We start from the raw sequence: 12,655 nt of genomic DNA on the forward strand, positions 1-12,655 counted from the left end.
GTCATGACTCCTGTGGAAGCCCTCTTCCTGCACTGACACCATCCCCTCTCTGCAGCTCTGCCCCGTCACATTCCACTCCCTCAGTCTTTCAGCTTTCTTTAGACTGGGCTTCCTCTTGGCATCTATTTCCTCTGCTTAAAATGTGAACACTCACTGGGTGTGGTGGCACATGCCTGTAATCCCAGCACTCGGGAGGCTGAGGCAGGATTGCCATGAGATCAAGTCCAGCCTGTACTACATAGTAAGACTCTGTCTCAAAAAAAAAAAAAAAGTGAACACTCCATACTCTGCCCTCAGCTCTGCCCCCAATTCTAACTCCTCTTCCACCTTCAGGGCTCTGCTTGCTCCCAACCCGCTGTGCAGATTTCAAGTCTCCTGAATACAGAAGAACACATTTTGAGGTCAAAGGAGGTTAAGAGCAGGAAAGGTTTATTGTGAGCAGGCTCCTGAGGAGGGGTCCTGAAAAGGGTTGCCAGAGGCTGTTTCTCCAAGAATGTTTTATGGTAGTGGTGGAAGCAAAATCACTAGGGGAATAACACGGGTCAAACTACTGTACAATCAACCAGTAGGACTCTAAGTACAGTGGCTTAGCTCATACTGACAGGACAGGGAAGCAAGACAGACAAGGCAGCACCATTAACTTTCGCTTATCTGTAATTTCTAACATAGCAAGATAAGAAGCCTTCTTAGAAAGGGACAAGAAGTGATAAAAGGATGTTTGGATGTTCTGCTCACTCACCGATACCTATCTGGACTTACTGGACTTACTGGTACTAATTACAGTATCATCTCCAGTCCCTGTTTATCTCTTAGGGAAATCTCAAAGGCCTGGTTCCTGCACTTCCATTTTGAGGTCTGGCCTTTTTCAGATGTGCCTCTGGCCATACATTTTTTTCCCCAATCACACTTTTAAGGAGTTTTATCTTTTACACAGGCCCCCTGGAGGGCCTGTCCCTGTCTGACTGCCTATTCGGTCTAACCTAGCTCCCTGTAACACTTTCTCAGCCCCTTCCATATCAGGAACCTTTCTCAAGCACCCAAGAATCTTTAGTACTGGGCTGCGCACTTCAGCCCTGCTGTAGAACCTGAGCCCTAGAGGCTGTGGCCAGTCCCCGAGTCCTGCAGCCCTGTGCTGGGCACCCAGGCCTGCGTGTTTCCCTTGCCATCTATGAAGGGTGTTTCTGGAGTGAGCAAGAGGGAAATGGAGGCAACTGATCCTGAATTTAGATCTGCTGTCTTGCTGATTAAGCTGCTTTTTGTAGTTTATTTGCCTTCCACTCCCCCATGCCATTCCTCCTGTGGAGATAGCCATGGAAACACCCTTCTAAGGAGCATCGCATTCGATGTACAGAGTTACAAAGGTAGCACTGCAATTTTCGATTTTTGAGATTAGAGGTTGTCTTCGTTTCTTGTCTCTCATTGCTGAGATGACATACTAGACACACAAAATTAAAGAGGGGAAAGGTTTATTTAGTTCACAGTTTGTAGAGGCTTCAGTCTGTAGCTGGCTGGCTCCAAGGCACGGTGGCATATGGCAGAGAGGCACCACAGAGCAAAACAGTTCATGGTACCCGCAAGGTAGCAAAACAAGGGAGTAGACAAGACTTTCTCTTACACTGTATGCAGTCTACATAAAAGCACTTACACCCTTAATCCTAGCCAGGTCTATGCCAAACCAATCTGAACTGATTTATTAATCACACATCCTGAATTTGAGCATTACACACTCTGGATCCAGCTACTTCTGAAAAAACCCTATGACACCCATGAGGCTTTCGGGGGAAATCTAGATATAAACCATAACAGGAGTTAAATCCAATGTCCTCATTTCAAATGGAAGAAAATCGAAGCCCTAAATGCTGATGTGGTTTGTTAGCAGCAGATTGTTGTAGCTATCAAACTGGGACTATGCCTCCGATTGGTTTTTCTCTTTAACTGACAGCCTATACATATTTATGGGGTACAATATGGACAATCCGATATATGTACCAAGTGCATACTAGTCAAATAAGGATCATTAGTATTGCACTCTCCCTAAACAAAGCTTAATATTGGGAAGCTTCAAACTCCTCCTAGCTCTTAATATCTAATAAATTGTGAAACAGTCACACTACTATGATATACATTCTAACTTGCTTTTTGCAGTACTATAGATTGAACTCAGGACCTTTATACTGAGCTATCTCACCAGCGCTTTTAAAACATGAAGAATTTTAATCTTGGCATAGTAGTACACATCTATAATCCTAGTACTCGGGAAGCTGAGGCAAGAGGATCACCCATTTGAGGCCAGCCCGGGTAATTCAGTGGACCTGTCTCAAAAGTGCTATGGAGGTAGCTCAATGGGAGATTGCTTGCCTAACTTGTGTGAGGCCCTAGGTTCGATTCCTAGTATTGCAAAACAACAAAAAAGCAAGCCAAACATGGTAGTACATGCCTGTAACTCCAAGTGTGTGGGAGGCTGAGGCAGGAGGATAATTTGAGCCCAGCCTGGACAAGTCAGGATCTTAGCAGAGCCTTGCCTCAAAATAAGACATTAAAAAGGTTGGAGACATATAGTTCAGTGAGGGTTCTGGATTCAACCTGTACTATCAGGGGGAAAATGGCAAAAGCAGAATAGCAAACTAATCATAGGCCCCGTGGAACTGCAGTTCCCATGGCCATGAAGCTGGCTTTGGGCTAGTTTCAGGATCTGAGTCTTAGGAGACAGACAGCTTCCAATTTGGTCATTCTGTCTCTAAAAGGTTTGCCATCATTGTCCTAGAAATATTTGTTACATGAATTGTATTTTTCAGTGTTCTAGTTAGATGAACATCCTTGTTTTTTTGGGACACTTTAAGATTTCCTAAGAATAGGGTTGGGCTCAGGATTTCCACTTCCTCAATGAACCAGGGAGTTAATGTGTTGCTAACCACTTTCAGTTTCAGTGTGGACCTGGATATCTACATCAGCATGAACTCTGCTAACCACCTACTGAAACAGAAATTGTCAACTTCCTCCCTAATCCTTTCCAAAACTTTTGAGAGAGCCTGGGGGTGCAGCTTACCGGACAGCACTCAGCTGGCATGCATTAGGTCCTAGGTTCTATCTTCAGTACCAAAACCTCCTTCCCTCCCCCTAAAAAACCTGGACTATACATCCAGCTTCCCCTATGGTTACTTCTTTTCAGTCCTGGCAAAGGAACTCAGGCTGTCAAACGTCAAGTAAGTGCTCAACCACCCAGCACAGCCTGGTTATTTTTTAGTATCTTGAATCATGGCTACAGTGGTAACAACACGTTAGTTGCTACTAATGAGGGTTGTAAAACCTTTTTCTCATCTGTAAAATGGGGCACTACCTGATAGGTCCCTTTCCAATGTGTGGCAGCCAGGGGTCATCTGACAGGTCTCAGGAGAACAGGTTCCCACTGCTGCTTTGGGGATGGAACACCATGCCTCTATTCCACCAAGCAGAATCCAAAGCCGGGTGGGACTGCGTGTCACCCTGCTTTCCAGTCAGAACCCTGGAGTAGGAACTGTCACCTACCTAGCAGCTGACATTGGTCACTGACCTCGAAGGTAGACATGTGTGGGGGAGGGGAGGTTGATACCCACAGCAGGTGCTGAACCAAGTGTTTTAATACATTCCACTTTGTTCTCACACCTCTAAGGGGTACCTATTTCCATGGGGACACTAATCATAGCTAGGTTTTCTGGATAGTGACTTGCTATAATCAACTGAACTCTCAATCACCAGTCTGCTGCCACCTGCCTTTCAGGGGGTCAAGGAAGGGGCAGTGTTGCATGCCCAACCATAATGTCTGTCACTTTCCATCTCAGCTCTACTACCCATTCAAGGTCCAGAAAGCTATAAGGTCAATTTGGCCTTGTCCTTGTTACCTGGGGGCTGTCAGGATGTCTCACACTTCACTCTGAATGAGGCTCAATTATTTCTAATACGCCAAAATGGTTAAACTGCCATTGTAACTCAGTTAATTCAATCAACTGCCTGTGCTCTGGGCTGAAACTCCTCCTAGTGGGGCCCCACTTATCATGTGTATCTAGATGCTTCCCAAAACCTTGCCCTTTCAGATAGGGATTTTTCAGAGGCAGCTCAGTCTAGAGTTTGTGGTTAACTCACGGTTCAGTGCTAGGATTAAGGATGGATGATTGCGGTATCTATCCAGTGACTGGATTTGCACTGCCGTAATCCCAGTAGTCTGGATAAGATCAAAGTGGTAGAAAGATGCTTGCCTCCTTCTTTTGCTCTTGCTGTCTTCTGCTGCCACAAACCATTCATTGTTCCACTGCTGATGCACTGAAACCTCCACAAACAGTGAGCAAGTAACCTTTTCTCCCTCAATTTTGGGTGTCAGGTACTGTCTCAACAATGGGAGAAAAGTGAACTAAGACACTTGCAACCTTCACCTGCCTTCTCAGCTAGGTCCCTACACACTAATGAGCTGCCACTATTTAAACCTCATTACAATTAAATCAGCCCCTTGTGTCAAGCACACTTCAATACCAGGTAGCCAGAGAACAAATCACTGCAAAGTACAGAGTTGTTATGTCTGGTAGGAGAGGAGAAATTAAGAGTAGTTCAAAAGGTTTCCAATATTTATTGTTGACCCATTAGTGCTTATCACATTGTAATCACTAGTGAAAAATATCTTGAGACCTCCGATGGCTAAATTTGCTGAAGCTCACGTGCAATTCCTTATAGTCCCAGCTTGGTCCTCCTCCAGTGTCTCCTCTTGGAGTTGTACCTACAGAGAAGGAAGCTGCAGGTTACAATCAGCCTGGCTGCCACTTAGCTGTTTCTGTTCACAACTTAGCTTTTAGGCACAACAAAATTCAAAGGGTTCCCATTTTTTCCTTCTTTTAGGTCTCTGAAGAGTAAAGAAATGATTTGCTCCATGTGATTTTTAAAGAATTACTTAAGCCAAACTTTAGCCTCTCAAAACGACTCACATCTAGGGTCACTTCTTTTATTTTTGTAGTGCTAGGGACTGAATTGAGGGGCTTGTGCAAGCTAGGCAAACATCCTATCACTGTTACATTCCCAGTACTTTTTGCCAGCCTGCCCTTGAACTTGTAACACTCAGCTCAGACTTCTAAACAGCTGGAATTACAGTTCTGTGCTACAGCACCCAGTTGAAGATGAGTTCATCAGGGAAAGAAGCAGTGGGGGCTCCCTCCTTCTCTTTCCTATCTTTGATTCAAAGAGCTGGGGCAGATGCAGACATGCTTTGAAATTAATGCATCACAGAAACTCTTATGGATTACAATACATTAACATCTCACTCATGCCTACCTCAGAGCAATACTGATTTGTACAGTAAAGCCATGTGAACTGTCCATGCCAATCTGTCATGATTTTACCCTCATAAAGGCAAAATCAAAACCAACCAACACAGCCTTTTCTTTTAGCAGGGTAATGGCAGTACTTCCACAAAATGAAGCACCGTAATTGCAACCTGCTTTTAACACACATAAAGTCCTAAGAAGGGACATATGGAAAAACAGGCATTCTTACAGATACAGCAAACAAACCACTGCTCACTTTTTCAAGCCCTTTTTCTCACTGCTGTATAATGGAAAGACCATAGGCCAGTGATAGTGAACATTTCAGATTTCAATGATGCAAAGAGTCTATGGCAACATGTGTGCCATAGGTTTGTCACCACTGCCACAGGTTTTAAAATCTGTCAGTGCCCGTGCCCCAGGACAGGTCCTGAACACATTAGTACATATAAATAATATAGGGCAGTGGGAAGTACACAGCTGAAAAAAGCAATTAATTAGTCTATAAAAATATAGTGGTTACCAACTTTACACATGTCTAGCTGGTTAAATGAATTAAGGAAATAGACCCTCGAGCTTAGCTACAATAATTTACATCTTATCAACAAATTGCTCCCACCAGATCTGACAATTGAAAAAACCGAGAGTGTTCTACTTGCTGAGGCAGGAGAATTGTTCACAAGTTGGAGACCAGCCTAGGCTACAAAGTGAGCCCAAGGCCAGCCTGAACTGCATAGCAAGATGGTCTCAAAAAGACAAAAAAAAAGTCCTTGGAAAGTAAGACTCTTTATTAATTTCTTTTTGCTCGCTCCCTCTAAGGGTTTGGAAGAGCCAGGAAACCTGACAGATCATTTTAAACTCAGAATGTTTCATCACTCCGGGACCATCACAGGCTGCTGAATACTGAGCAAATTTCACTGACTTTTGATGCTCATTTCTCCTCCCTTTAAGAATTATCTCAGGCTGAAAAAGTTTGGAGTTTTGGGTCTAGTTCATCTTGGAGGTCCTGCATAACACGTCTCTGCAGAGATCATCAAATGAAGACTACCAGGAAATTAATAAGGCTCTGAGCAGTAGCCTGGGTACAGTGTAGAAACCAAGGAAGCACATAAAACAAACAAAAAAATCTCAGAATGGCGGCAGAGTATGGCCTGGGTTGCATTAACTTTCATAGCGTGTATTTAATTTCAAAAAGTAAACTGAAATTCAACAATTCAAGCAAACAACAACAACAACAACAACGAAACACACCACAACTGGGATAATAAGAGGATTATCTTACCTGATTTTATTACCAGTCTTCATCCGAATCCACTGAGGAATGGGACGATTTTGCTTTTGCTTCTTGGCCAAGAATCGTTTGATCCTGAAAGTCTTGTGAGAAGACTGTAAGGAGACGCAACCAATTTAAAGTGATGCTAAAGCCTGTTCAAAAAGTCACTAACTCCTTCGATCCAAACAAATATTTGAGTACTTAACATACGCAAAGAACGTCTTAATGCTAAATTATCGAGTTCATTCGATCTACACTTTTCTGGAAGTAGTTACCATGCTCTCCACTTTTCAAATAAAAATAAGCAGTGAACTGGGTGCAGTGACACAGGCCTATAACCCCAGCACTCGGCCGGGGCAGGAAGATCCCGAGTTTGAGGCTGAGCTTCTCTGAATTCAAGGCCAATCGGCACTACAGTGAGAAACTGTCTCAAGTAAAAATAATAAAGCAGAATAAACAACGTAAGTAAACCGTCCAAAATCAGGTATTAACGGGGAGATGTAACTTAGCATTCACCTTGTAAAGTAGAAGCTACTTTCAAACAACATTTCGAGGCTAAGATTTATGCAAAGTTTCGATATCTAGTAGACCTAACCCATTTACCATTTCGGTAATTCGTCCTATTTAAAATGTGACTTCCTCAAGGACGAATTTCCTAATTTCCCGATCAATCTTTTAGCTTTACGACCTTGGTTACCTAAACCCAGTGAAACTAACTTGGCCCAACACACCTAGTGCCCATAATAAAGAATTTAAAGACGACGCTCGTGAACCACAGTCCACAGTAGCAGCTGTGGACCGTAAAGCAATAAACAATAAAACTGAAACACTGATCCCCTCCATGCCTAGAAGCCACTGAAGTATTTCTGAGCAAACCGTGTCACAGCAGTGACTGGTGCGCTACTGACATTTACTAAGAAATCTCGAATGACACAGGTTCACACAATGCTCCCGAATACAGGAGCTTCCACGAGGTGACGTTTAAGTCTCTGAACAAATGGCTGAAAGCACGGTGGTCTCATAATGTTCCGCGCTCCCCTCCCACTGCTCAGGATATCTTGCAGTGGAACCACAGCTTCTGGGGTGGTCCTGCCACCTCTCTTGCTGTGCCCAGAATCCCAGTTCTCTCCAGTGGAAGGGAAGAAAGAATCCTCATGCTCCTTTCTTTGGCGGGGCCCGGGCACCAGAGCGCCCCCTCGAATTCACGATGCTGGCGCACCCCGCCACTCCTTTGGGGCTCCCTAGCTTCCCGCCTGACCAGCGAATAGAGTGGCCAAATTCGACCTTCTTTTGAAAATGCTTTCAAAATGCCCCTGCCCTTCGATGCTCCGTGTGGCCCTAGCGAGTCCATGGCAGTCTCTTGCCTTGGGAAGCCACCGATGAGCCGATGGCGGCCGATGGACTCACCATGATTTGACTTGAAGGTTAGAGCACGCACTCGATGGCGGACGCGAGCAGAAGAGGGGGAAAGTAGGCGGAAGCACGCATTTAGAAGGCGCCGCAGAGAGGCGGAGTTTAGGCGGTGACGCCCGGCGCGGGCTGCAGCCTGGGGAGCCCCTAATCCTTTTACCTCGTTTCCCTTGCGCCTGCGCCCCGGGGTGGCGGCGTGGGAACGAACCTGCGCTGGTAGGTGAGATTTGGAATTCGCTCGGCTTCACTTCGTAAAGATGTTCCCTCAGTGCTGGAGGCTGCCGGGTTAATGGGTGAGGCAGACAGCCTACGCTAAGTACCAAAATTGAAGCCCTCCGAAAAACGCAAACCAGGCGCAGAGGGGGCGGGGCCAACCCGGAGAGAGGGCGGGGACGGCGTGCGTCACCTCTGAGCGCCGGGCTGCGGCCCTGGCTTTGGACGGAAGCGCGCCTCTCTAGGTGCGAGGGCCAGCAGCCCCTCGCCAGGCCCTTTCCTTAGAGGGTGGTGAGGTGCGGACGGACTGTGGTGGTGTCGCAGGAAACTGGAGGGATCCTTGAGGGCTGGACCACGTGGACCTTAAAAGTGTAGGGAGGGCCTTGGGGTTTTCAAGTGGGTAAAACATTTGTCAGTTGGCTGCTAGGAATCAGAGACTGATCTTGTCCACCTTCGGTAGGATGTACAGAAATTAATGGCACGCCTTTGGGATGCAAGGGTTCCCTATTTTCATCTTCTTTTCCCTACTTAAAAACTTGAGCTACACCTGGTTGGGGGCATAGCTTAGTTGTGGAGCACTTGACAGCATGTGCAAGGCCATGGGTTCCATTTCCAGCACCACAAACAAGCAGAAGAAAAACCCACAAAAACCTCGGTATATCTTTGCAGTTACCGCAACAATTTTGCACTGATGGATTGAGGGATGAACGTTTAATCGGGTCTGCAAGAGTCCACGTGTAGAATTCAGAGCCTGTAAACTTAGATTGAAAAATACAACTATTTAAAACAAAGTGACTGATTGTAAAGCTTGTTTTATTTACAAATGTAGACAACAGACCACAGTGGCATTGGTGGTACTTGTGATTGGTTGCCTAGAGAAATCATAAATGCTTTTATACATTACAATTTATGGAGAGATCTTGAACTATCGTTTAAACATTCATTGATTGATTGATACGGGGTCTGAGTTTACAGTTCAGGCTGGCCTCGAGCTCAGCAATCATTCTGCCTCAGTCTCCCAGGTGTTGGGATCACAGGCATGCACCACCACACCTGGCTAGCTCATATTTATTTTTAAAATATTGTAATAACTGTATTGCAGTGTTAACTTTTTCTTTGTAATCTTAGGTATTGAGAAATTTCTAAAAGCCTGTTGTGGTTAGACACATCTATAATTCAGCCACTCCAGAGGCTAAGTCAGGAGGATTGACAGTTGCAGCCTAGCCTGGACAAGTTATCAGTTTAGCAAGACCTTGTTTCAAAAACTTCTGAAAATAAGACCATAGGCTTTATCAGACTATTCATACCACAGAAATGCTTACAAATCCCTGGGCTGGATTACAGTGACAGATTGTTGAATAAACAAACTTGCTTTCTGTGCCAGATGCTCTGTTCCCTCATGAATCCCACAGCTTTTCCCGCATTTCCATCAAGTCCAGGCTAAAGTGTCATCACTTCAGTGAGATCAGGCCCTGAACATTCCGTTCCTCCCTTCTTTGCCTGCTTTGCATTCTTGATAACACTTATCCCCTTCTAGCATGCCGTATGTTATTTCTTTATGGTATAGTTCCCCACAGTCATCATGCTCAATGAGGTCAGAGATTTTTACCGCTTTTTACTCTGGGGCTACGAGGGTAGCTCAGAGATAGAGCACATCTTTAACATGCACAAGCCTTGGGTTCAATCCCCAGCACCAAAAACCCCCACAACTTTTTACTTTGAAATAATTATAGATTGCAAAGTAATGGCCAGGACGCCCCTCAAGCCAGCCTTCCACAGGCTCAGCATCTTGTGCAATTATGGTACAGTTGCACAACTGGGACATCTACACCAGCATGATCCACAGGGATCATTCAGATTTTAACAGTTAGGAATACACTTGTACAGGTATACACTTAAAATACATACAGTTAATACATGCACATGCATGTGTAGTTCTACACACTTTCATCACAATTGCAGCTTTGGGTAACTCCTACCACAATAAAAATAATGTATAGAACTAGGGTTGTGATTGTAGCTCATTACTAGAGCACTCGCCTAAGATTTGTGAGGTCTTGGTTTCATTACCAGTATTGCAGAAACACAAAATCACCACACCAGCCAGTGATAATAGAATGCTTCTGAAAACCAAGTACTGTGGATGGCTGAGGCAGGAGGATTTCAAGTTCTAGCCCAGCCTGAACAATTTAGCAGTTTAATGAAACCATCCTTGTCTTAAAATTAAAAAAAAAAATGAACCGGAGACAGCTCAGTGCGGAAGCCCTAGCATCGGTCTTCAGTACCAAAAAATAAAAATAAAAAACCAGAACCATGTGATCATCACAAGGTCAGGGGAATTTTTTTTGCCCCATTTTCTTCCAGCACTAAGAAGCAAACCTGACACAGAGTAGGCTCTCAATATCTATTGAACGGAAAAAGCCATTGGACATCGTGGTGTCATAGGCCCTGGGTGTCAAGTGTGCAGTATACGAGCTAAGCGACCTTTGTGATAGAATTTGGTCTGTCTGTTCTATCATTGACTCTTCTGTAAAGTAGGAATAATGAGTACTACTGATTCTGTCACAGTGCTGGGTGAGGATTCAGTCACTGGTAGGTTATGCTAGGCATGTTACTTATGCCATGAGTTAGGACATGTAGCAAGCAATAGCCCTCAAGCTCAGAACCTGAGCTGAATTGTTCTCCTCAAGGTACTACACTGAAGGCCACAAAGCATGACTGTTTAAGGTCAGCCTGGGCTACAAAGGGAGTTCAAGGCTATCCTAAATTGCGTATTTCCAAGCCAGTTTGTGAAACATAGTTGGACACTCATCTGTGAAAAAAACATGCTTTATAAGATTTTTTTTTTCAGTACTGGAAATCAAACTCAGGTTCTTGGGCAAGCTAAGCAAAAATGTCTTACTGCTGAGCCATACTCCCAATCCCCTACAAGTTTATTCTTATTAAAAATATGAACTATGATTTACGAGAAGGTGGTCCTTACCCTGCTCTTTCCAATACAAACAGGGAGAACAAAGAAAATGTTATTTGGTTCAAAAATCTCCCCTAAACTGGGCATCATGGTACATGCCAGTAATCCCACCACTCTGAATCTCAAGTTTGACCCCAGGCTGGATAACTTACTAAGATCCTGTCTCAAAATTTTAAGAAATATAAGAAAGAGATGGGGATGTAACTTGGTATGAAGGCTCTGGGTTCAATTCTCAGTACTTAAAGTCCCCCAAGACTCGTGTTCATCGGTGAGGCCTTTGAAAGGTGATTAGATCACAGGTTGCTCATGAGGCTCAGTGGATTCTTTGGAGTCCATAGGTAAATGCAGTGTTAGGAGGTGGGCTTTACTGGAGGAATATGCCCAGAAGGTCCTATTTTGTCCCCAGCTTTCTCCTCTCTGGCTCTTTCTGTTTCTGCTTCCTGGGTGCTATGGGCAGCATCTCTCTGCCATTTCCTTTAGCTGGTGATGTTTCTGTCTTGCAGCCCACTGACCACAGACTAAAACCTCTGCAACAAGGAGCTAAAACAAAGCATTCCTTCTGTAAATTGTGCGTGTCAGCTATTGTGAGCCAGCGATGGAAAGCTGGCCAATTCAGGAACAAACTAGAGCAAGACAGGGGTTTTAAAAAAGGGTGAAAGAAGCAAGGAGTGGTGGCTCACGCCTGTAATCCCAGCACTCTGGAGGCTGAGGCAGGAGGATTGTTGTGAGTTTGAGACCAGCCAGGGCTACAAAGTGAGCTCAAGGCCAGCCTGAACTGCATAGCGAGACCCTGTCTCAAAAAGACAAAAAAAAAAAAAAAAAAAAAAAAAAACCCAAAAAACCAGGTATGAGTGTCACTGTATAAAAGAATATCAATTCAAGATGGTTTAAAAAATGCTTAGCAGGAGGGTGGGCCCTCCTGTGGGTGTCATTAGTTGATCTGGTTTGGGGCTTTTTTCCAGCAACATTTGGCATCGTAGGGGCAGAAGACTCCCACATCTTGCCCTATTGCAGCCCTCCTCACATTGGGCATTATGCCCTGATTATTTCTATACTACCACTGGGCTATGAATTCAAGGACAAAGACCTGAATGTTTGACCCCCAGGGCCTGGCACAGTCAGTGATATATATCTGCCGATAAAGGATTAGGGGAAATAAAGGGGGGACAGGGAAATGTGGTTGACCCAGAGGTTGGCTGTCAAGGCAAGCAGGACAAAAGAGGAGGTGCTGACAAGAAAAATTCCATGAGTCTAAGCTCAGGAGTGGCTGGGTAAGGAGGTCAATGACATAGTCATGACAGATGGTTCAGGAACCTCTGCCCTTTACCTTGGCTTACATTTTCACCTCCTCTGAAAGAAACCTACACTACTAATCATTACTTCTCATGGGCAGTTATCCACTTCTGGAGCTTTTCTTTAGGCCTGTAAACATTATGTAATATTTCTCATACTTCAAGTCAACTTTTATTATACCATTTATCTATCTGCTTTTTATTTCATGTTCAA

The 12,655-nt window shown here is 44.5% G+C and overlaps 1 protein-coding gene and 1 non-coding gene across 2 annotated transcripts; both read right to left on the bottom strand.

The window, feature by feature from the left end:
* Window positions 1–4,577: 4,577 nt before the first annotated feature.
* On the bottom strand, window positions 4,578–8,157 carry Rpl39 (ribosomal protein L39). Its single transcript, XM_063246333.1, has 3 exons — window positions 7,963–8,157; window positions 6,565–6,668; window positions 4,578–4,744 (listed from the first exon to the last, which is right to left on the bottom strand). The coding sequence occupies exons 1-3, from the start codon at window positions 7,963–7,965 to the stop codon at window positions 4,696–4,698; spliced, it is 156 nt and encodes a 51-aa protein (XP_063102403.1). The 5' UTR covers window positions 7,966–8,157; the 3' UTR covers window positions 4,578–4,695.
* Window positions 5,330–5,462, bottom strand: LOC134475535 (small nucleolar RNA SNORA69). The gene has a single exon (XR_010046709.1). It is a non-coding gene; the product is annotated as a small nucleolar RNA SNORA69 (small nucleolar RNA).
* Window positions 8,158–12,655: the final 4,498 nt, after the last annotated feature.

The sequence above is a fragment of the Cavia porcellus genome, unplaced genomic scaffold, assembly GCF_034190915.1.
Source record: "Cavia porcellus strain 051 isolate PalLab524CR breed Dunkin Hartley unplaced genomic scaffold, mCavPor4.1 scaffold_3, whole genome shotgun sequence".
NCBI classification, from domain to species: domain Eukaryota; kingdom Metazoa; phylum Chordata; class Mammalia; order Rodentia; family Caviidae; genus Cavia; species Cavia porcellus.

Excerpts from the sequence above, each read along its gene's own strand:
- Rpl39 (XM_063246333.1), bottom strand. Across the intron at positions 4,745-6,564 it reads AAGACTGGTAATAAAATCAG|GTACAACTCCAAGAGGAGAC; the intron begins GTAAGATAATCC and ends CCTTCTCTGTAG.